The 22,712-nt window shown below is 33.3% G+C and overlaps 1 protein-coding gene across 3 annotated transcripts in view; it reads left to right on the forward strand.

Annotated features, from left to right (window-relative positions):
• Nucleotides 1-22,712, forward strand: part of LOC108570023 (synaptogenesis protein syg-2) — a gene marked incomplete at its 5' end in the record, with an annotated part of 74,968 nt that overhangs the window by 44,023 nt on the left and 8,233 nt on the right. For all 3 annotated transcript variants that reach the window (XM_017931831.1, XM_017931832.1, XM_017931834.1), the window contains 6 exon segments: nt 7,241-7,443; nt 14,738-14,848; nt 16,337-16,543; nt 21,147-21,310; nt 21,774-21,918; nt 22,206-22,336. In XM_017931831.1, coding sequence (XP_017787320.1) covers nt 7,241-7,443; nt 14,738-14,848; nt 16,337-16,543; nt 21,147-21,310; nt 21,774-21,918; nt 22,206-22,336 — 961 coding nt within the window.

Genomic DNA, 22,712 nt, shown 5'->3' on the forward strand with positions numbered 1-22,712 from the left:
ATTATTGAAGTTAATGAGAATTTGGTCTATAATAGGCCTGTGTATAAATTGCGAACGCAAAGAGTTTGGTTTTGTACTAAATGAAAAGTCTGTCGCGTAGTATGTGTGTAGTGAGACCAAACAAAATAAAAGCGTTAGAAGAGAGCCATAACCAACAGGCGGGCCTAGGTCGTTATAAGCACTCGTATTCGGAACTAAACAAACTGCCATTACTCAAGTCAGAACCATCTTGGGCAAGAAGTCGACGGCGATAATGGTCGGATTATTCAGGCAAAAACAATCGTACAGAGTGCACGGTCGTACAGCCAGTTATGCTAATTCTAATTTGCATATTTTAGGAACATTTAAGGAGCGAGAGCGAAAATCTAATATTCGCCTGATGTAAGATGGAGTGGACTGTAACTGACATGACGGATGTTATGACATCCCTGGGTCCTACACACCCGTATTCATACATCTGGCGTTCCATAAACACTCGCATCAGCATTGCGGATCCCTGCATTATCCACAAAAATCATCCGCCCTTCCGTCATCATCTCTCCTCAATATATCCCCGATTTAATTTCATATACTTATACACACACTCCACACTATCCCCATCGGAACTACCGATCGTCGTGCTTCAATAAGAACCGCACATGTTTCCAACTACTTCTAATTTCATAAAGTATTATAAAAAGAAAAGTAAACGATTCTCATAATTATAACATTTCTTGCATTGCACTATTACATTTCAATTTATCATACCGCAATCTTTCATTCCTTTGTGGCTACAACTGAGAACACATCCAGATAATCACGCTGTAGCGTCTCCACCATCGACTTAACAAAGCTTCCAAGTTCTTTGAAGAGAGTCCTTTTGTAAGAACTCTCATCCTACTTAATACATATCACAAAACAATACCCTCTCAAATAGACTACGTACTAACCAAAAATAAACAGTTTCCCGTTCCGAATCATTTACTCTTCTGTGAAAAAGTTTTTGTCATAAAAATTGTCATTTCTTTAGTGCAATCCTCGGAATAACATATAAATATCAAACAATGTCTAATGATAAAGAAACGTAAGAAAAACATATTTATACAAAAAGTAAAATATCATGTTTGTCAACATTATTCAAATTATATGAATAATACAAATAAAGAATGCAATTAAATTCGAATTGCATATGTGATAATATCAAATAATTTAATAAACTTAAAACTAATTAATTATTTGTTTATATACTTTGCAAATTCTACTTCAAAATAATCTGAAAGAAAGTTAACGAAATATACGAATGGTAAACATACTAAGTATATTGAAATTTCCCAGGTATATGTAGGTAGAGTGTTTATGAAACACATACACAATGTTTGCATTTGCAATGTTCACATTATTGGTTTTTACAACTCGACGCGAAATTGAAATATACTGAGCTGAGGCGGTATTCAATTTTCAGCATAAACAAAATGGTCGGAATTTATTCCAGTGTATGGTCATGGCCATAACACGAACATCGCGTAAAAATAATGAGTTCCGGAAACCAACGATCACCGTTCCTCTCACTTCTATTTTATATTATTCCTATTATTATTATGGGTGCTCCTACTATTTTCTTGCGATGGGCATTTGTCGTCCTGCTGCTGCTGCTACCGCGACCGCCTCTCATGAATTTATTATGCTAGAGGAAATACTTTTTTCGAGTGTCTTGGAGGAGCGACCCTCGACCGAACACGTCCTATTATTTCCGGTCCGGACATTTTTCCCGTCGGCCCTTAGGGAAACCGCATAAAATGCAAGCGCAATAAAGTCGATGCCGCAGTTAAAGGGCTGCGAATGGATGGATTTAATAAAGTCGTCGGACTGCGAAATTACTTAATTCGTTTCATATTTTGCAAAGGCAAAACTGTCGTCATACGCTTTGTAATTCGGTGCCAGCAGCCGACGCAACTTTTTGTCCTCAGTTTGATCCGCGTATATAGTCCACACTCCTCTGTTTTGTACCGGGTCGAATAAGGGGGTGAGGGTTGTTGGGTTAGAATTACCCTTTGCTAGGTTGACGCCGGGATCCGCAATAATAGTTTTAGTTTATTGTAAGTTTGTAGGTGCTTATCCTCCGGTCCGATGAGGAAAATGGAAATTGCTTTTCTGCATTAATGCCTATGCAAATTAAGCGCGCTTATTCCCGTGCGGAAGAAAATGAATTGCTGAAGTGCTTGCTGCCTAGAACTTCCGACCATTCATTAAAACAAAAATACACGTATAAAAATCCATCCTTTGATTTTTATTCACAACTGTATATTATATTCATATCGATCCACTAATAATACTCTATTATACTCCGTTGGTGAAAATTAATAAATAAATACGAAATATTTTATACAACAAATAGATAAACATGCAAAGTATATTTAGAATTACTGTAATTGTTCACGAACCCTATATTCAATTATAATAATATGTTATCAGGTTTTGTTGTATTTGTTATCTCGTTCGAATTCTATATATACTTTGAACTCGTAATTACCCACTACATACTACTTGATCAAATATCATTAATATACAGAAAAAATCAATCAATTTTAAATTGTGTGTATATACACATGCAGCTGTTTTGGCATGTAATTCGTAAACAAACTATTTAGCAATTTGAATCAAATTACTAGTCATTACCTTACTTAAGAACTCGGATTTTTATTCATTTTAGAAAAATATGCTTTAATTGGATTAACGGAAACTCATAAGTTAGACGATAAGCAGTTAGCATAGAAATTTACATTTTCTTTCGTTTGGGTCTAAACCAATTCCCGAGATTAGGAGTATATATATTTTTTCTTCTTCAGGAGAGATTATTCAATCGCGAATCCCCCAAAACCTCGACCCCGTCGGCTTCCATCCCGCTCTCTTCTCTCGCTCTCTTTATTTGCGCCCTTTGTCGCTGCATATCTATTCCCTGATAATGGGATCGGGTTGGCTTTCGAAGAGTGAATTGAATACTTCCACGAAAGAGGTAATACGGACGAGTGGATCCGGGGAAAACGATTCGATGAGTGGAACGATAACCGGCACTCGGGATGCCGCTTAAGGACGCCGGAACAGTGCTTCCAAACGCATCAACATCTACCACCTACGACTTCACTGCAAACCGTTAATTTAATTTACTGCTTCCTTTTAAGTATCACAATCATTTCTGGTATGGATAAATACTGTCCTTCCTTGTTTCTATAGCTGATTTAAAACTAGATCGCCTTACTAATTCTTTTGTTTCATAACTGAATTAGTTTTTACACTAGCGTTTTCCAAACTGTTGGTGTGATGAGTTGTGAATTGATTTTTGGTAGCTCGCGACAATATCTTAAGTGTATATATTGTAAAAAGAAAAAAAAATATAAAATTTAATGCGCTGAGATGAAGTGGATTGCAATGTTTAAAGTTTGGGAAACCCTGCTTTAAACTATTCTAAAGTATATATCGAAATATATCATTATATGCTATCAAATTGCATCTATTAATCTACAATTTATTGTAATTATTTTAATAATCTAGTTAAAAATTAGTTAAAAATTAGTTAGAATTATTTAATGATTTGTAAAGTTGTGTTTAACCATAATATAGTATGCTAAATTGGACAGATCGAATTAGAGAAATGGAAGGTTTAAAAATCATAATCTAAAGAGAAAAAAACAATACTTGATGTTGTATACAGATCAGTGTAGTGTGGTGGGTGCAAATACCTAAAATTACTTACGCTTATAATTTGAAACCAAAGTCAACAACTCTTCTCCATGTATTATAATATTATGAATATAGGATACATGAAATTATCCCTATAACAATTTTTATAAATTAATCCGCAATAACATACAGCTGATGAAACTAATTGGATATTATAGAATGATCAAATCAAAATGTGTCAATATAAATAACTACGCATTTATAACAAAAATAAAACAATTGAAGAAACGAAAGAAAAAACAATACATATTTTCGTGTGCCACTCATGTATGGATTTTAATGCAAATTCATGTATATGAATTTCAAAACTATTGTTTCGTTTCTAGCAATTTAATTAAAAACAAATATTTGTACAGATTTTGTTTCATACAATATTATTGCATATTGATTTTAATTTAAATTTATATACAATTGAAAATTAATTATGTCAGCGTATCAAACAAAAAAAAGTACATAAAACATTATTTTCCATAGGTAATACAATATTTGTTTATATAACAATCACACATTAAAACAATAGAAAAATTAATCATATTTAAAATATTACTAAGGACTATATAACATGAAGGGACATAACACTTAGGTCATATACAAATATGGCTAGTTTCTTGAGTTGAATTTCAGTTACATGAAATTATATTTAGATTTTTTTTCCAAATGTTTTGTTTTGATAGAATTATTGATATCTGTTAAGTGTTAGTATTAAGTACTAAACTGTAGCTTAGCATGATACTATGTGCTACCAAATATACCAACTTACATAAATATCACTCTAACGAATTCAGAAATCCTCGAAGACATTGTATATTCATCATAAAATAAAAGAATTTCTAATAAAACCTAGAAAATATTTCAGATGATCAACAACGTACAAAGAAAACTAATTCGAGAGTTTATTGGAATGCATGGAAATGCACGTGGGCTCTTGGAAATTAAAAGTATTTTTCCGTTTACGAATTGCGGTTCGTTGACAACAAAAAGCAATATGCAAATGGCAGCAGGCGCCACGGGAATACGGAGCTGCAGCTTATGAACTGTTAACATAGCAATAAACTCCCGACTGGCGGAATACACGTGTACATGTGTTTAACTATTTTCACAAACATATTCGCACTCCGTTCCTTTCTTTCCATGCGAAAAGTTTTATGTCTGTGCGAACTTCTCCCGAGCTCTGCGTGTGCATGTATGTGTTAGTGCAACTTTATTCTGTTATAGTGTATGTATGTGTGTGTGTGTGTGCCGAGGATCAGTTCGTGTCTTCCCACACAGATCTCACTTCAGGTTCTTGCAGAGTACACGCGTGTAACGGTAACCTAATAGCCAGGATCCAGGATCCCTTTTTACCAAATTGAATCTTAAATCAATACATCCACTGGTTATGTGTATATGTGTATCGCGTATACATATATAGATATATATATCTTGCATTGCGAGAATAAAAGAAGTATTGCTTTCTGTGGGCGCGCACACTAATAAAACAGAAATCACCATGAACGCTGTTTTCCTTATCCGCCGTTTAATATATTACTCTATATATACATATATATCATACACGCGCAGCCTTTTATGCAAAATATGTTTTTTATTCCGCCAATTTTGTTCTTCCTGTAACAAAATGTTTAAATGCACAATTTTGTTTACTTTGATAATTGAATTTCATCCAATGTCGGTCGTTCTTTGCTTTTGTTCCTATCCGCATTTATGCCTTTCGTTACCTCCAGGATTATTGCAAACCATATAAAACGTATATTTTTTTATTACCGGCTGTTCTGAACGTCGTTCATAAAAATATGCATCAGATTAAGTATGTCTACAGAAATGTTGCATGGAATAATGATATGACATATATAAACTAAAACAATGACTTTGCATCAAGCAAATTAAATCTTCAAACCATTAAATAGTTTAATGACCAAAAATATAAATTGCGATATAACATAATAAACTTACAAAACATAATAGTTCTAAATAATACCTAGATATTAATATTTCTGTTCATAAGCTATTATTCTTAAAATGTATTTAGATTTCTAGCGTACAGAAAATGTTTAATTGATAATATCAAGACTTTTCAGTTGATTACATTTATTTCCTTCAAATATAAAGATGAAATCGATTACACAAATTAAAATAATTCAAAAAGTTAATCTGATTTTCTTATATTCATTTAAATATCGAAAGATAGTTATATAAAATAAACAATGACAAAAAAGAGTTGTAGAAATATATACTTCCCGGTTTATATAATCTTTAGAGTATAGTTCAGACAATTTTATTTATATTTTAAGTCTTTGTTAATTATCTGCTAAGTTTCGGGTAAAATCCATTAAAAGCGGCAGTTGTGAGGGGGCGTGTGCAGCGGCTATGACGATGATGATATTTCGGAAGGAAAGCTCCGGAGCGCAATTGGTAATTTTATTGCGAAAACAATTTTCACATGTGCTGTTTTATTAGTTTCCAGCAGATGTCGTTTATTGCTCTGATGTTTTTAAGTTCTCAGTCACATCCCTTTTACTGCCAATTACATTCAATTGCTTTATATTACATCCATATGAAGGTTTCCTTCGGATGTACGAAATTATATATAAAAAAAAAGATCTTCTTCCTTCACTTTGGATTAATTACAAATATTTTATCTTGTTTTCTATGTTTAAATCATTTATAGTATTTATTAATTTACTATCGTTATAATAAATATGTAAGTGAAAATATGTAGGAATTTAATTAAATTTGTAGCTTAAATATTATGGCTATAATATGGGAAAAAAATAACGAAAAATAAAAACTGACAGCTATTAATAATTAAATTTAAAATGGAATTTCCCTCATTAGCCTCAATATTTGTAAATATTTTTAGTCAGAATGTTAACTATTCTATTAGATTTAATAGCCGGGTAATCGGATTATTTGAAACCGGACTAATCAAGGAATTAAATACGTACAAAATAAACCGCACAAAAAGAGTTTTTACTGTATAAATCGAGTATTTATTTATAATTTTGTGTAGTAATTTTTTTAAATTTTATTTTATTTTGCTCAATTAAAATTTAGTCTCTTTTGAAATTTCCAAACCAGACTATAATGAAAAGTGACTGATCAAAACGGAACTATACTAGGGTAGTGCTATGATACGATATTGGTACAATTATCACGCAATTGATACTTCTTTCTTTCCAAACAGTGCATGTGTTTTGGGAGTTTCAGTTTTGCATAACCGAAAATGCTTCGAGTTTAAAATATGCAAATAGTTTGGGCTTCGTTGTTGTTTTGATACGAAACATTTATGTGGACCTAATCAACGTACAACACGTTTTCCATGAAACTGGGGACAAATATGTATGCGTATGTACTGCGTCCTTCCTGAAACTACGATCAAAACATACCCCTGCACATTCTGTTTACCCAATCCAAATCCCAAGCTTCCTTTTAATTTCATTTGATGCATATTTATAATATTCCGATGGCTCATCCTGAGGATTTCAGAAGACATGTTCTATTTCTATTGTTTTGTTTTCGTTTCCAGCTATGATACCAGGACGAGCAACAACAATGCGCACCGCTGGCAGGATGTCAGCCTGGAAAATCGTGCATTTTTCAGGACGATGACGGAACCATCAACACTCAGCATTGAAAACATCGCAGAGAATGAGGAGGGTGAATACAGATGTCGGATCGATTTCATGAAGTCACCTACTAAAAATCTCAAGGTTATCCTCGCAGTTATAGGTATGCATATCAGATATACTTTTTAATGATATAAGTCAGTTAGAGAATGATTACGTGTAAGGCATGCGGATAGGAGGAAAGTAGGTATAAGCAAAATGTTTCATGAATTAAATTTATATAACAATTGATGTATTTAAAACATTCCCTTTTGCCCCTTTTGCCCCTTGGAATCTGGACTGGTTTCACTTTCTGTTGAATGTGGCAGGAATGTAATGCCAGCTTTTGAAAGGGCTAAGTGAAATTCCACGCTCAGAGTTTTGTTTGGAAGTTGAAAGACTAATCTGGATAGAAATGATCCGCAAAAGGAGAACGAAAATATTGCGAAAACAGTATTCAGTCACATGTATGGCACGTCGGGAATGAATAATATTCGCGAAGTTAATATATAATTCTCTTGCGAAGTATTGCGGCGAAAACAGGGGCGACAGCAACGACGGCGGTGGCGGCGGGGAAAGACGGAGAAACTTTGCGATTCGCAAACTCGTTAACAAGTTGTTGTATGTTTAAGTTGTAGGATTAATGTCATTACATGTACGTACTCTTGGAAAGTCTGTCGAGGAACGTCTACATCAGTAGGCTCTAAATTAAATTCGGTCGCAAAATTCCTATAAACGCCAAAATCATCCTCCATACTTGATTTGACTTCAAACGTGTATCCGCATATATTGTCAATAGAATCGTAATTTATTAATTGATAGAAACATGATAATATATAATCAAAATCAATCAAATATTAATAGATAAATTATTAATGATTCTAAAAAATCTGCGTTAAATCCACACTGCGCATGGTAATGTGAATATTTTTATTATAAGATCATGTAATGACAACAAAGCTGTATCCAAATAGTTAGCTCTAAACTCTCAATAGAAATTTGAACGAATAATAGGTGAAATGTTATTAGGAAATCTACTGTTCAGTCATTGCAGATTTGTTTAAAGTCGATGATGTTTTTTATAATGTTCTAGGAATTTCGAGAGTCGTTTCAAAAGGTTGACACTAGTTGGTGTTTTCGAGTAAATAAATCCAAAAACCCTCCTGTAGCCACTAGTTCGCTTAGCAGTGCAGAGTAATTTTTGCTCTCTTATAAATGTCAGACGTTGACACGCTTTGAATACGACTGCTCCCCAGAGCAACCGCCCAACACACCTCCCAAGCTCGGCCGCCATCCCCGCACGTCTCTTATGATATTTTTCAAGTGAACTTCCCCAAGTCCTATTTAAGGGATAAAAAGAAGTTTGTTATTTGAATACGGAAAAAGGGAATAATGAAAGTTTCCTAATGGAACTGATCTGTATGGGTAAAGGGTTTCTCCACATATTTTCCACCTGCTACCCGCATCCCCGCATAAACCCGATATCGATCCGACGCTAAAGCTGGAAGGACCTACCGCCGCATACGAAACTTGAACAAATTAAAACTTGGAGGTTCCACGGAAAAATATGGTTTAGCATTAAATACAGGTTCGGGAAAAATACCAACTTGTTGATAAACCATTAACTTTTCTTCCCTGCGCGGCCATTACTCAATGTACTCTATTTGTCATTTTGGCCCCACGCCCACGACTGAAGGTCAGCGCTAAATGTCATCATGTAATACCTTCACGTAAACACTTTTCCATCAGAGAAAACCGCGCGTTTCTCACGAAGCTTCCTTTATCCATATTTCATTGGACTCCCATTCAGCAGATTTTTCAGATTTACTTACCTCCTCTTCGTTTTTATTTATGTATATGCGCTGCGAGTAATTCCCACTGAAACAACCTGAAACAAAGGTCCCCAGAGTCTCACGTTCTCTCGTTGAACCCCATCATTCATTTCGATATTTCCGTGCAGCTTCGATCCCAACCTAAATTTGTTAGAATATATTCAGAGCACATTAATCGCATAATATTATTTCATGCATTAAATAATTCCGCGTTCATATAATGCAGATTATGCTCGAAATACAGATAATATCGACATTTACAATGTTTGATTGAATGTTGCAAATAAATGATATATTGCATAAGACTAACGAATGTATTGCATACTAACAAATAGTAATATCTACATTCATTATATAGATTATAATATATTACGCATTTTTTTAACGCTTTATAAAATTACTATTATTACTTTATATATATATTTAATTATATTCATTTAATGCACAACTAATGCTAGTAAACTTTCAACTTCATTAAAATCGAAATAAAAAAAAACAGGGAATTGCAACGCATCGAATATCCATTATACCAATATTAAATTTGCAACGACAGTATCGTCAATGTCGATTATCTCGGATTTTAGTCAAAAAATAGTGTTACTGTTCCTATTTTTACTGTGGAAATTCCAATAAAACTGCACTCGCCAGATTGTATAAAAATAAAGAACCGTTTTTCAGATGTGATTGAACCGGAACGATTTCGGTTCACTTATTGATTGCCGAATTATTAACTTTTACAATGAATCCCAATATTTAAAAATTCGGTATCTTTCAATTAGTTTTATTTATCGCTTTATGTAATTGCGGTACCATTCATTTTGGATTATTTTATAATCATAGCTATTTCTATTTTCCAAACGTAAATACAATCGATAGCATCCAAAATGAAAAAAAAAACTTCCATCCAAACATGTTCTGCTCCTTTTTCAAATACATGCGAAATAATTAAATGGTTGGCATTTATAAGATATTTATTTTACGTTTGCAGTGAGTAACAGACAGACAGTTTCGTTTAGAGTCGAGTCTTCTATTTTACGGAGTTACATAACGCTATTGCGATTAATTCTCATCTACTGGACAGCAGCGAGCTAACAAACTGGAACATTTCATTAAAAATCCTTATTCCATTAACTGTGGAAATGATGACTTTCCTTTTTTTATTAAATATTAAAGATGACATGGTTATCTATGATTGTTATCCTTTTAATACAATTCTGTCACGTCTGAAAACAATTTCAAAATTAAAATTGTTTTTTATAATGCAGAATGAATTAACCATTCGAATAGGCAATATTTATGTAACGCAATAATTTATCATTTTGTTTTAATCAACGGCTACAGTCATTCAAACGAAATTGGTTTCCGCAGAATGACAGCAGAATATTTTACGTTTATCAAATTAAATAATTAAAAAGCCACCGAAACAAATCATTGAGATGGACGTCGCTTTTAAATTATTTTCTATTTTTACCCTTTATGTGGTTGTTGCGATAGATATTTTGGATTACATATTTTATTTTGTATTTTAAATCATATTTTTGTATTAATTCAAAAAATAATTATAACAGTAATAGCAACAAAACAAAAGCATAGTTATAAATTAAATAATAAAAAATAATGTTAATTATTTAATTTTATAAAGTATACTTCTATAGGTGTGTAATTATTTGGAATNNNNCATATCAGGCCAGTAGCCAATCGAACAGTAGAAACAAATACAGCTGTAAGCAGGTTTGGAACTACATTTCACCTGAGCCAGGCGCTGTCTGGTCATGGATGCTTTGGCAAGTACCTGTACTTTATCGCAAAGGAGGACGAAATATGCTGGTACTGTGAGGAGAACGATAGTCCTGAGCACACGCTTTTTACGTGCAGCAGATGGCTTAGAAGGAAACACGACGCAGAGGTACAATTGAGAGTTCTGCTAGAGCCGGTAAATTTTGTCATCGAAATGCTGAAGAGTGTAGAGGGCTGGGAGATTATATCATCATACATAATAGAGGTGCTACTAAGTAAAGAAGACGAGCGGTGGCTGCAGAGGGCCTACGAGGACAGTGGCAGTCGAGGCCAGTACTAACATGATCCAAGAGAAGTGCCAGACATGCAAGGACAATCAGCATCGCAGAGTAGTACTGTGATAAAGATCCTGTATGCTGACGAAGAAGAGGAATGGTTTTAGTGCGGTAAGAATTCCACAGTACCACGACTGCACCCGTGGTCCCTATGTAAGGTTTCCTCTCCTCTACAGTAAAAAGAAAGTCGTTTTAAGCAGTAGATAATAATATATACATACGTAAGTAAATATATAATTATAGAAGTAATTGATGATATTAATGGGTTTTTCTCAATATGCTAATTGTTTACACGAGCTTTGTGTTGCCTAGAAGTTCGTCCATTAAACAACTGCAAAATATAATTAGGAATGAAAGTATGCTGAAATAAAATTAACATTATGCTTCCACTTATTATTTATATTTAGTTATAATTCAATTTTATGCAGCAGATTAATATTTGTAAACTATCTCTGTATCTAAATATTATTGAGGCAATATTATTATATGCAGAAATGTGTGTATATTTTATTTTTCTACTGCGTATGTACGGTACGGTTCTTTATACGTCGTAAATGGAAAATCGAAAGATGGGCGTCGCAATCCAAGTGAAATATTAAAACGTTCGGAGAGCGATGTATAAAGCGGAATTAGTTGACGTATAAATTATGAGCGGATGTCCCATATCTAGAAGTTGGCATCCAATTATATGAGTGAGCTTTTATATTATACATGAGGCTTTTCAGCGAAAGAGAAAATTAGAGCTTAATTTACGAAATGTGTAAATTTTCGTTGCGTACGTCGCGACGAGTGGAAACCAAAAAAAAAAGGATAGCCAAGTTTGAACCTACCGATGCTCGGAATCCATTTAAGTGGGCGGGAAAGACAGAGATAGAGAGATGGCGACTGAGTAAAAAAAATAGAGGGTGAGAGTGAGAGAAGTGGAGTGAATTGCGTGCAACGACTACGACTACCAATTAAAAACTTTAAATGTTCTCAACTTCTGGAGTTTCGCATTAATAAATATTGAACGAGGGGTGGAAAGAAAAAGCATCAGAGGATAGGAGACGAAGTGGTTGGTGATAGAAGGAGCAAGAAAAATACGCGGGAAGAGGAGGAAAATACGAATGTGTTTCGCATATCGTGCAACCCCACGCACCCTCTCGACGGTATCCTCCATCGGCTGTGCTCGAAACGAGAACAAAACGAATTTGTAATTAAAATTGCAACGTTATTAAGAATAATGGTCTGTCGGATTTAATAAAGGAAAGGACTTGTGCAATTAATTAGGAATTATTAAATTTATTTTCTTCACAAAGCGGCGCCGCCATATGAATATTTATTTTGTACTACGTTTAACCGGAAGTCACATAAAATAAAATAAATATGTATATGACAGCATTTAACAGTTTAAACATGCCTTTACTCATGTTTGTACTATTTTTTAATCTATTAAGTATAAATACAGTGAAACCTCGCTTAACGAGTTTAATCCCTTCCAAATTTTTACTCGTATTACACGTTTTCCCATATAAACTAATATAAATTACGATAATGCGTTCCTTGCCGGAAAGAAAAAGTATAACTTGGTAACGATTTTCAATGATTTTGAATTTCATACCTATTCTTTTTATTCTTTGGCTTTTTATTCGGAGACTTGCAAGTATTATTAAATCTTACATAAAAAAAACACAAATAAGATGTCTGAACACGAGTTTGGAAATATTGTGATCACAAACAACACTAAAATGCAACCAGAATGACCACTAACACTAGGAACTGTTTTCCAATTCACACACGGTGAAGTGAGTTTACATTTTGTTTGGGTCTATATCGCAAGCCCGACAACCGAAAGACCGTCTATTGGAAGCCCGACGTTCGAAATCCCGACGTTCGAAATCCCGAGTGTATTGAAATCCCGACGTTCGAAATCCCGAGTGTATCGAAATCCCGACTGTATCAAAATCCCGAATATATCGAAATCCCGACTACCATAATCCCGACAATCGAAATCCCGACAGTGTCTGTTATTATTATAATTTCTGCAATAACATTTTATATTATTCTACTATATTTTAATAGGTCCGACGGATACTGAAAAAAATATTTTTAGGACTTAGGTCGATGGCTCTTTTGCCCGATTATTAATTGTTGTTATTTATTCTTAATAACAATAAATAATATTAATTATTATTATATTTTTTTTTCTTAGTCTTATTCATTATAAAACTTGAGAATAAAAAATATTCTATAATAAAATTAGTTTATGTTATTAACAATAAATAACAACAATTAATATTCTTATGGAGTTTTAGATTGTCGGGATTTCGATTGTCGGGATTTCAATATAGTCGGGATTATGGTAGTCGGGATTTCGATACACTCGGGATTTCGAACATAGGGATTTCAGTTGTCGGGCTTGCGATTGCCACCGATTTTGTTTATATTACTTGTATCAATTCGGGGACTTTGTGGAGGTCTCTTTGTATTTATAATATTTGTTTATGCAAAAAAGCGTACATAGTGTGTTTATATATTATAATAATAACATAAATTATATTTGCAAATTAAAGTCCGCTTTAAACAAAGATGAAAAAGAAAATCAAAGATGATCAATATATTAAATAATACACATAATATGTGTATACAAGTTTTAAAAATGATGTAGAAGGCGGGGACTTTTCTTCTCGTCGTCACTCGTTATGCGAAACGACGCTCGTTAATCGAGTTATTTCTCTTACAATTCATTTTGCTCGTTAAACAAAATAATCGTTATGCGAGGTGCTCGTTAAGCGAGGTTTCACTGTATATTGTTTGTCTACAATTGGATGTTGTTGTATTACAGAAGTTACCATAGTACTGTATTTAATAAGTTATTTAGCAACAGCTGTGTATGTTTAAGATCTAAAGTAATTTTTACTTTTATATTTTACCCCAAATCGTTTTAAAATTACTTTTTATAATTATCTAAACATTATTTCAAATATTCAAATTGACCGTTTTCCGTAAAAAGTTCACTTACTAATTAAAATATAAATATATGGAGGTAGTACTCAATTTAATATATAATTAATATTACCTTTTATGTTTAAAACAATATAACTTTCCTCATTTAGAAATTATTTAAAAGTTTATTAATTAATTGAAATTTAAACATGTTCTCTGTGAATTAAGTACAGAAAATGCACAATATCAATTACCAGTTCAGATTTCATATAGTGTAATTAATTCACCGGACGATGCATTTTAATAGGTAAGATCGTGCCTACATTTCAACCGTTCCGCAGGTTACTTGTAAATAAACTTTGTGGATGGCAACGGTCGCTTCCTTTTGATTGAAGGTGGCTTCTTTTTAATTTGTGCATACCTTTTCCAGGGTAATAAATTAATTTAATTAATACTAATAAACACAAAAACCGAAGTTTTAATCAATTTAAGTATTTTATTTAATTACGAAATATATTTGTTCTGCACCCTTTATGAACATGTGCCTAAGAAATGTAATAAATATATTTTTTTTTGTTTCAACTTTCAGTACCTCCTCAGAAGCCAAAAATAATCGATGAAAAGGGCAAGGAAATTGAAACTGTGGCCGGACCTTACGAGGAAGGAGGTGATATGAAGCTAACATGCATTGTTACAGGTGGTAAGTACTTTAGAAGCGTTTGTTTGTAAATTAATCAATGGACAGATTTCATTACTACTTCTCGTTTAGTCGTTACTTCCTGTTGGAAATATTGATTTTCCACCAAGTTGTGTGTGTTTTTGTTTAGCTTCCTTTCATCTTCTTCCTTTTTTTCATGACAAGGGAGAAGGAGAAGAGGGTGAAACTTTTGTTTGTGAACGGTGGCAAAAATTTCAATTTACTTTTTATCTTCAAGTGCGTTAAAACAAATAGAACCGTCTAAAGAGTCTCCAGATATAAATAAACCTTTGGGTTTAAAACCAACCCTCGAAACTGCGTGCGAAAAGAAACAACACCGAGAGTAAAAGTACTTGGAAACTCTTTTACATTTTCCCAGCATGTGTATCATCAAGTATCCCTTCTCATGTTCCTCGCTGCCTTGCCAATCACGGGAAACGATTCAATCCTTTCTCTTGCAGATGTTATATAAAATGTGGTTAAAAATGAATGCCGCCGCAAGATCATAAAGAAGCTGATGTCCCGCGGGAGACTTTCTTACTTATCCCTCCCACTGAATTACGCAGTCATAAATTTTCGCAGTAAAACATTCAATAAAGCATTTAAATTACTTTTACATCGCATCCATCAAATATTAAATGCAGACCTTTCTCTGTGTGCATCCTGTTTATACTGTTCTTAGTAATCGATCTGACGGGCACTCGCCAATCCTCGTGTTTTTCTTTTTCCTCCCCATTTCTTATCATTTTAATGGGTGGCGATTTAATGAATTGCGCAATTAACTATAAATCAGCTCACAGTAGATTCACATCTCTTACAACAGATTAACTTCCAGATATTTCAATGGGGACGGACAAAAATAGCAAATCATTTAGTTATAATACATTACTTTTAAGAAACATATTAGAACGGTATAAGTAACTAAATATCTAAATTATAATGAAAAGAGCAGAAAACTTAAAGCGTCTGATGAATGAGTTTTCAAGTTTCATTTGCTAATGGAAAGCAATGTCGAGACCGATGAAAAAAAGAAGCATTTCTTTTTCGGCGGGAAATAATTATCGTTTTGTAAGAGATAAGATTGTGGGATGAGAGGGGTTGCTTTCAGTTTGCAACAATATAACCTGGTTCTTTGATAAGCGCTGCCACCTCTCGCCCTCCGAAGGATTAAAAGGGAAAACAGAGCGGCGAAAGGCGTAATGGGGCGTAGGTAATATTTCACCCGTATAGTCTTTCCTTCTTCCCAAAAGGCTTCCACTTAAGTACCGCACTCTCTGAACCATTATACAGGGTTTACCGGATCCAAACTACCACCATGTCACTTCCATATTAAAAACATAAATTTCTTACAATTCGTCTATTTTACAAATTTGTACAAATTCAAATTCCTCTCCTCGAAACAGGAATCATATAGTCAAATTCCAAACAATATTATCAAAATATTCACATATTGTCAACATATATAATGAAAGGAACTTTTCGTTTTTCCAGGAAAACCGGAGCCAACAATCAAATGGTGGCGTGGCGAAAAATTGATCGATTCTACCGAAACGCACAGCGGATTCCAGAACGTTAGGTCCAATCAGTTGGTCATCAAAGGGCTTCAGAGGTCGGACCAGCACGCGGCATTCACATGTCAAGCGTCCAACAATAACATCAGTCAGCCCGTCTCCGCTACCGTTTCCATTGAAATTTACTGTAAGTAATCGTCGCATTTACAGCTAGGTATATTACGTAAGCCGAGCTGCGCGCCCTGTTTTTAATGGATTTCCTACGAAGCAGAATTTCAGATATGGCTCCCGAACCGTAATTTATTCATAGCGAATTTTCAAGTTTTATGGTACAACTTTTATTAAAGAAAAAAAAAAGTATTGGTTGATATAGCTTGAAAATCAATATATTCTTTGTGTAAATACTACATAATACAATGCTGAATAAATGATGTAAAACACATTAATTTATGAATCAATAATATTTGTTATTATAATTTATATAATTAACTTTTAAATTATTGCAAATTATTGATATTACAGGATCATATATCTAAATAAGAGAAGTTCCTAACGTAATTTAAAATGATAAAAACTGTTATCTTACATACAAGTTGCAATTTGTAAAAGTAAAAATTTAATATATAGTAGGAGTAATGATAATATAGAAATAATTTCGATTATGTTGACTTTTGAAACGAATAAGAAATTTTATTTATATTTATATCTGCATCAAGTTGCAAGTGAATCATCAGATGAGAGTATAATTAATAATGGATTGTTAATTAGTGTTTAATTAAAATGTGTGTATATTATAAGAAAATATTAAAGTGCTGTTATACAAGTTCATTTTCTTATAGATGTTAGTTACTTTGGAAGTTTGTAATGAGTTACAGTTAATGTGCTTTTGCAACTTCGGCTGCGTCACTACGCCCCTTCTCACTCTGTGTAAATGTCTTCAGTCTTAATCTGATTAAGTTATTTTCCTTTCGCGTTTCAAATACATATATAAACATGGTAGACGCACACAAAAGCTTACCAGCAGCGCTTAAAATCTCTTTCGGGAATTTGCGTTTTTATCCTTGTACATTTAATCCTCCGAAGGAAGCAAGCGCATATAAAAGAAATATGTATATCTGATCTAAATAAAGCTTGGACTGAATATGCTTGTATAATCCAAATGGAAATCGATTTGCGCAGAGATTGGATGGGTGGGATTCTTTATTTATTAAGTTGTTGATGGCAACCGATGGGTGTGTTTTAATGTGGATAAACGGTTCTATATTCCACCGTTCAACTTGCCGACACGATAAATCCGGTTGGTAATCTGCATAATGGCTTGTGAATATTGCCAGCGGTGGCGGCGGTGAAGGATCCGAACTCGGTTGCCGCCTTCGTACGGGACGCCCTATCCTAACCGTAAGGACATAAATTATATTAGTTTCGATTTCATAATATTCCCATCTTTTATTACAACTTTAGCTCACTCTATCAATATATTGTTACTGGAGACACGTAACACTTTTACCAAATAAAACTTCAACTTCAACCTTTCAAATCAGAAAATATTTTAAGTTTCTTGATGTTTCGTGAGACGTGCTTTTTAAGAATTAAACTCAACTTCTATTTATTAATATTTTACCATGGATCATTTTACCTCTTAAGTCTTAATATATTTTAATATAATATAGGTTTTTGTATACATATTAATTATTTTAATCTAATTTCATAATAATAATTGAACCTATGAAACTCGACCCATATAACAAAAAGGTTAAAAATAAAATAACTAAACTAAAGTAATATTTCATTGGCACTACTATGTAAAATAGCATAATATTTATTATAGTCATTATAAATCAGTTAATTGTATTAATGCTTTGGATGTGGAAAGATTTTTTAATTTAGCATTCCAGTTGCCGATTTGTCTTTGACGAACCGGGAGCGATGTGTCGCATCAGGAATATCAATGAGACTGCGGCTACTCGAGCTTCCAAAGATTGTCGAAGTCTTTGGAAGCGTTTCCTCAGCCGACCGTTTTCCGAATGGAATTATTTGCCGGTCCCAGGAGAGGAGATATCGATGGCGAGAGGAACGGAGAGGGCGAAATAGAAACTTTGTTTAGAGGGGCAAGGCGAGGATGTAAATGTAGTATTCCACCTTTGATTCCATTGTTAAATGGCATGGAGCGGGCTGGAAATGATAAAGAGTTTCCTTATGTTATCCGACGCGAGGCGGAGATCCTGGAATTTAATCAAGGTTCCATATATGCCTCTGCGATGTAAGCAATTAAAGAATTTCAATTGCATCAAAGGAATCCGATGATGTAACAAAATGAAAACGTAGGAACAGAACTGAAAAAGAAATAACGGAAACAATGCTGGATGTTTAACGAAATTAGCTTGGCTCAGCAAATTATTATATGGTAATACATGTGTAGTTCATCGCTGAATGGAGTGCATGAGATATGCAAGTTTTGCCATTCTCCGGCCTTCATGAATATTAATATTGTAATGCAGTAGCTACTCTGTAAAGCTCCACTCGGAAAGCTTAAATAGTTATTTCGTTTCGTTAGTAAACTGTATTAACGTTGCCAAGCACTAAATCATGTCCAGCGTGCGACATTTCGCTTTCACCATCCGCCTCATACTCTTCCATTACCTTTCATACTGCGTCCTCTTATGGACAATATTTTATTTTTCGAATATAATATCATGCAAATTGCTAACGTAAGCAATTTTCCAGATATTACACACTATTCTTTTTACACTTTTACTCTAATATTATTTTTGTCAGATTTTTTTTTTGTATTACAATCCCGATTAGATCTCAGTGCTTCCAACTTTTTAGTTAAAATTGATTTTAATGCAGTGGCGCATTATCAGATTATCACAAAGAAAGCAATTTATCGAAAATTTAAATTTCAGGGAATTCATCACAAAAATGTCTAAATTCAACATTTTACATAAACCTGAACTGATATGATATTCATGTGTTATATTACATATAGTGTGGACGTAGCATTATAATAAAGTGGAATAGTTGTTGAATTGTGTATATCCCAAAATTAGTAGTTCGAAGTAATTAGTAACTTGAGCACGCTCATTCTGCGAATCAATCGAACGATACAATACCAATTTATAAATACGTACAATGTGGGAGTATGTTTGTAATTTAAAAAATGCATCGCCGAATTAAATCAATATGCTAGAGTTTTGTTCTCTCTCACCGTTACAATTGATTGCTCTATACAAGCGCATTCTATTAATTACCCATTATATGTTTAATCTGAACATTAAATGTCGCTCAAATTTTTGTCGTTCTGTTCATGGTTTTCATGTTATTTTTTTTTATTTTTGTTAAAATTAATTGTATTGCATTCGGATGTACGCGCGAGTGCGTGCAAATAGCAGTTTTGCTTTTATTACCTTTTTTTTTGGGTCCGGTATTTCTATAAATCACGTCCCAAAAATGGCTTTTCAATTTACGTCGAAAAAGAATTCGGAAAATATTTTTGTTAACTTTTTCCAGTATAATTCGATTGGTTGGAACATTGATTTTTCGATGGATATTTACTATCACAGTAAATATACTTGTTTTATATTATAATCGATTAGGTAAATATTTAACCTAAAATGACGTTCAATTTCAAATGTATTTGACTTATATTTGACCTTTCAATTTTCTTATATTTTAATATTATTTAAATTACAAAATTTTTCGAAATTATTTTACTTTTCAAATATAATATTAAAGAAATCGATGACATCTGTAAATTTTATTGAATGATTTTAGAATTCAGACTACAATAGATTATAGAATATGTTCCTATTATTTATTTAGAATTTTTATTGGTCCAAAGGACTATTGTTCTTATTTCAAATATTTAATCCTATTTGATCCTGAGAAAGTTATTTGTCAAAGTATTCATATTTACATTATATTTGTTTATAAAATGCCGTTTTAAGAAAAATGCTTAATTAGTTTCTTTTAATTATACTTATATTTTCAATTTTAAAATAAAAAGGTGATCTAATTTCATTCAATTATATATCTTGAGATTTACGACTGGCGATTACCCGAAATGCTGTGCTAGTTAGGAACGTTATATGGGTCGAGTTTGATTAGGTTAATTTATATTAAAATGAGATTAATTTGGGACTCGTTATGGGACTAATTGAATACGTAAAGATCTGTGCTTTATTCATGGGGAAAAGCTCGAAGCAGAATGAAAAGAGACAGAGAGAGAGAGAGAGAGAGCGAGAAAAAACTGTAAAAGAGAAAACGAAATAAAGTAAAACGAAGAAAATAACATTTTGAAGGAAAATAAGACTGTAAGAGAAAGGAAAAAAAAGAGAGGTACGGATAATAATACAAGAAAATAGAAACTCCTGTGCCGGAGGATAATGTACTGTATTTAAATAGCTGTTTAACTTATAAAACATGGACCTGCCGTATATCCAGGGCGATGCATGCGACCTAACCTAACATGGCTACGTTCTTAATAAATAATAGAGGGTGCTGGCGATCGATTGCCTCTTTTTTTTTGCATGGCAGGCAGTAATTTTTGAAAAAGTAATTACTCGCGTGGAAACTTCTCAGATATTTCTCGTCTTTCATGCGTTGACGAAAATATTATCAATCATTTATAAAAAAAAATATATATATAGAACTAAAAATGGATAAAGAGGAATACGGACGAGACCTGCAGCGAAACTGTTTCACTGGATTAAAGATGAAAAGCGCTCTTTGAGATGCATCAGTTCTAAAGGAATACTTTTTACATGTATATTTATATAATCTTGTTTCAGTTCGGCCGTTGAAGGTGGAGATTCTGAGCAGTAATCAGCCCTTCTCAGCTGACAGGATGTACGAGATTCCCTGTCAGACTTTTGGATCAAGACCGACCGCTAAAATATCTTGGTGGATGGATGGGGTTGAGCTTAAATCCGACAAGTTCAACTATACTCAAACGGTTAGTGTGCGGGATTTGTAATTTACAAACTATCATTTTCATTGCAGTTAGTTTTTAGTAGTATTATTATTATTAAACAATTTAAGTATGTTGTCTGTCTATCTGTTCGAGAGTTTCTGGCTCACACACATGTGCAGTGATTGAAATGCGAAAATGGTAGTGGGTTTGTGGCCTTTGTGTCGATGGATTCCATTGTTGGCACGTTCAAATCTGTGACGTCGAAAAATGATTTGCTGAATTTCACTATTGTTATGATGATTAGGATTGCAGGGAGCGTATTTTACGATGGAAATTGGTCGAATTTCAAACTAACTTTTTTTGTCCATCTGTTTTGACGAAACGACTGTAATGAATTTATATGCAATTTTACTTTAATAATAGTAACTTTGAGGTGTATAACACATCAACGTCTACAGCGAACGGCTACATTCCTATGCTAAAGTGTCTTATATCGTATCCTCAGGATTCGGCCGACGGAAATACGAGCACCTCAACGTTAATGTTTATACCGACTCGTCTAGACAACGACCGGATGCTCACTTGCCGTGCAGTAAACCCACTTGTTCAAGGTGGCTTAGAAGAGAATTCCATCAAGCTTAACGTATTCTGTAAGTACTTTGCACTTACGCTTATTAAATATCTAATCAAAATGATTTATTTCTATACATAATCTATCAATTACGTTACATATAATTGAGATTAGAAATGTTGATTAGTATAAGTAAGTTTCAAACTCTCAGAAAATATTCCAAAATTAAAACTGAGTCAGTTGGAAGTACAGCCTCAGACGAAGCTGCTATTTTTCAAGTGTTATGTTTCATTAGAACTTTAAATTTAATTAGTATTTATTAGTGTTATATTAATGTTTAGAGTTTATGTAATATATTTCTTGTAGATATTCCAATATTACATTTATCGTTGGGCTCGAATTTAAATCCGGATGACATCGAAGAAGGGGACGACGTGTATTTTGAATGCAAAGTGAACGCCAATCCGTGGGCCTACAAAGTGCTCTGGAAGCATAATGTGAGTAGTTAAATTTATTATTATTACTTTCGCGGCGACCCTTTTAGATACGTGATTTCACTGTTGAACGTCTTCCAAGAGATGCTAAAATAGTCGTTAAAGACTCCTTTTAGGGAAGAAAAAATACGCCGGCTGGATGGTTTACGAATTTGTCTCCAAATCATATCTCACACATTCGCAAATTTACAAAGAATTATTTCATTTGCACTGTCATAACAATTAAAACCAATTACATATATATGAGTATATATTATTTGTATTTGAATTTGTCAAACTAATTATTTATGATGTTTGGATGTATGCCTACAGTGTACAGTATACAAATTATTTAGTAGATATCGTGCAGTGGGTGAAATTATTTATTTTATAATTATAT

This window comes from Nicrophorus vespilloides, unplaced genomic scaffold (assembly GCF_001412225.1).
Source record: "Nicrophorus vespilloides isolate i.1.1-1 unplaced genomic scaffold, Nicve_v1.0, whole genome shotgun sequence".
Taxonomy (NCBI): Eukaryota; Metazoa; Arthropoda; class Insecta; order Coleoptera; family Silphidae; genus Nicrophorus; species Nicrophorus vespilloides.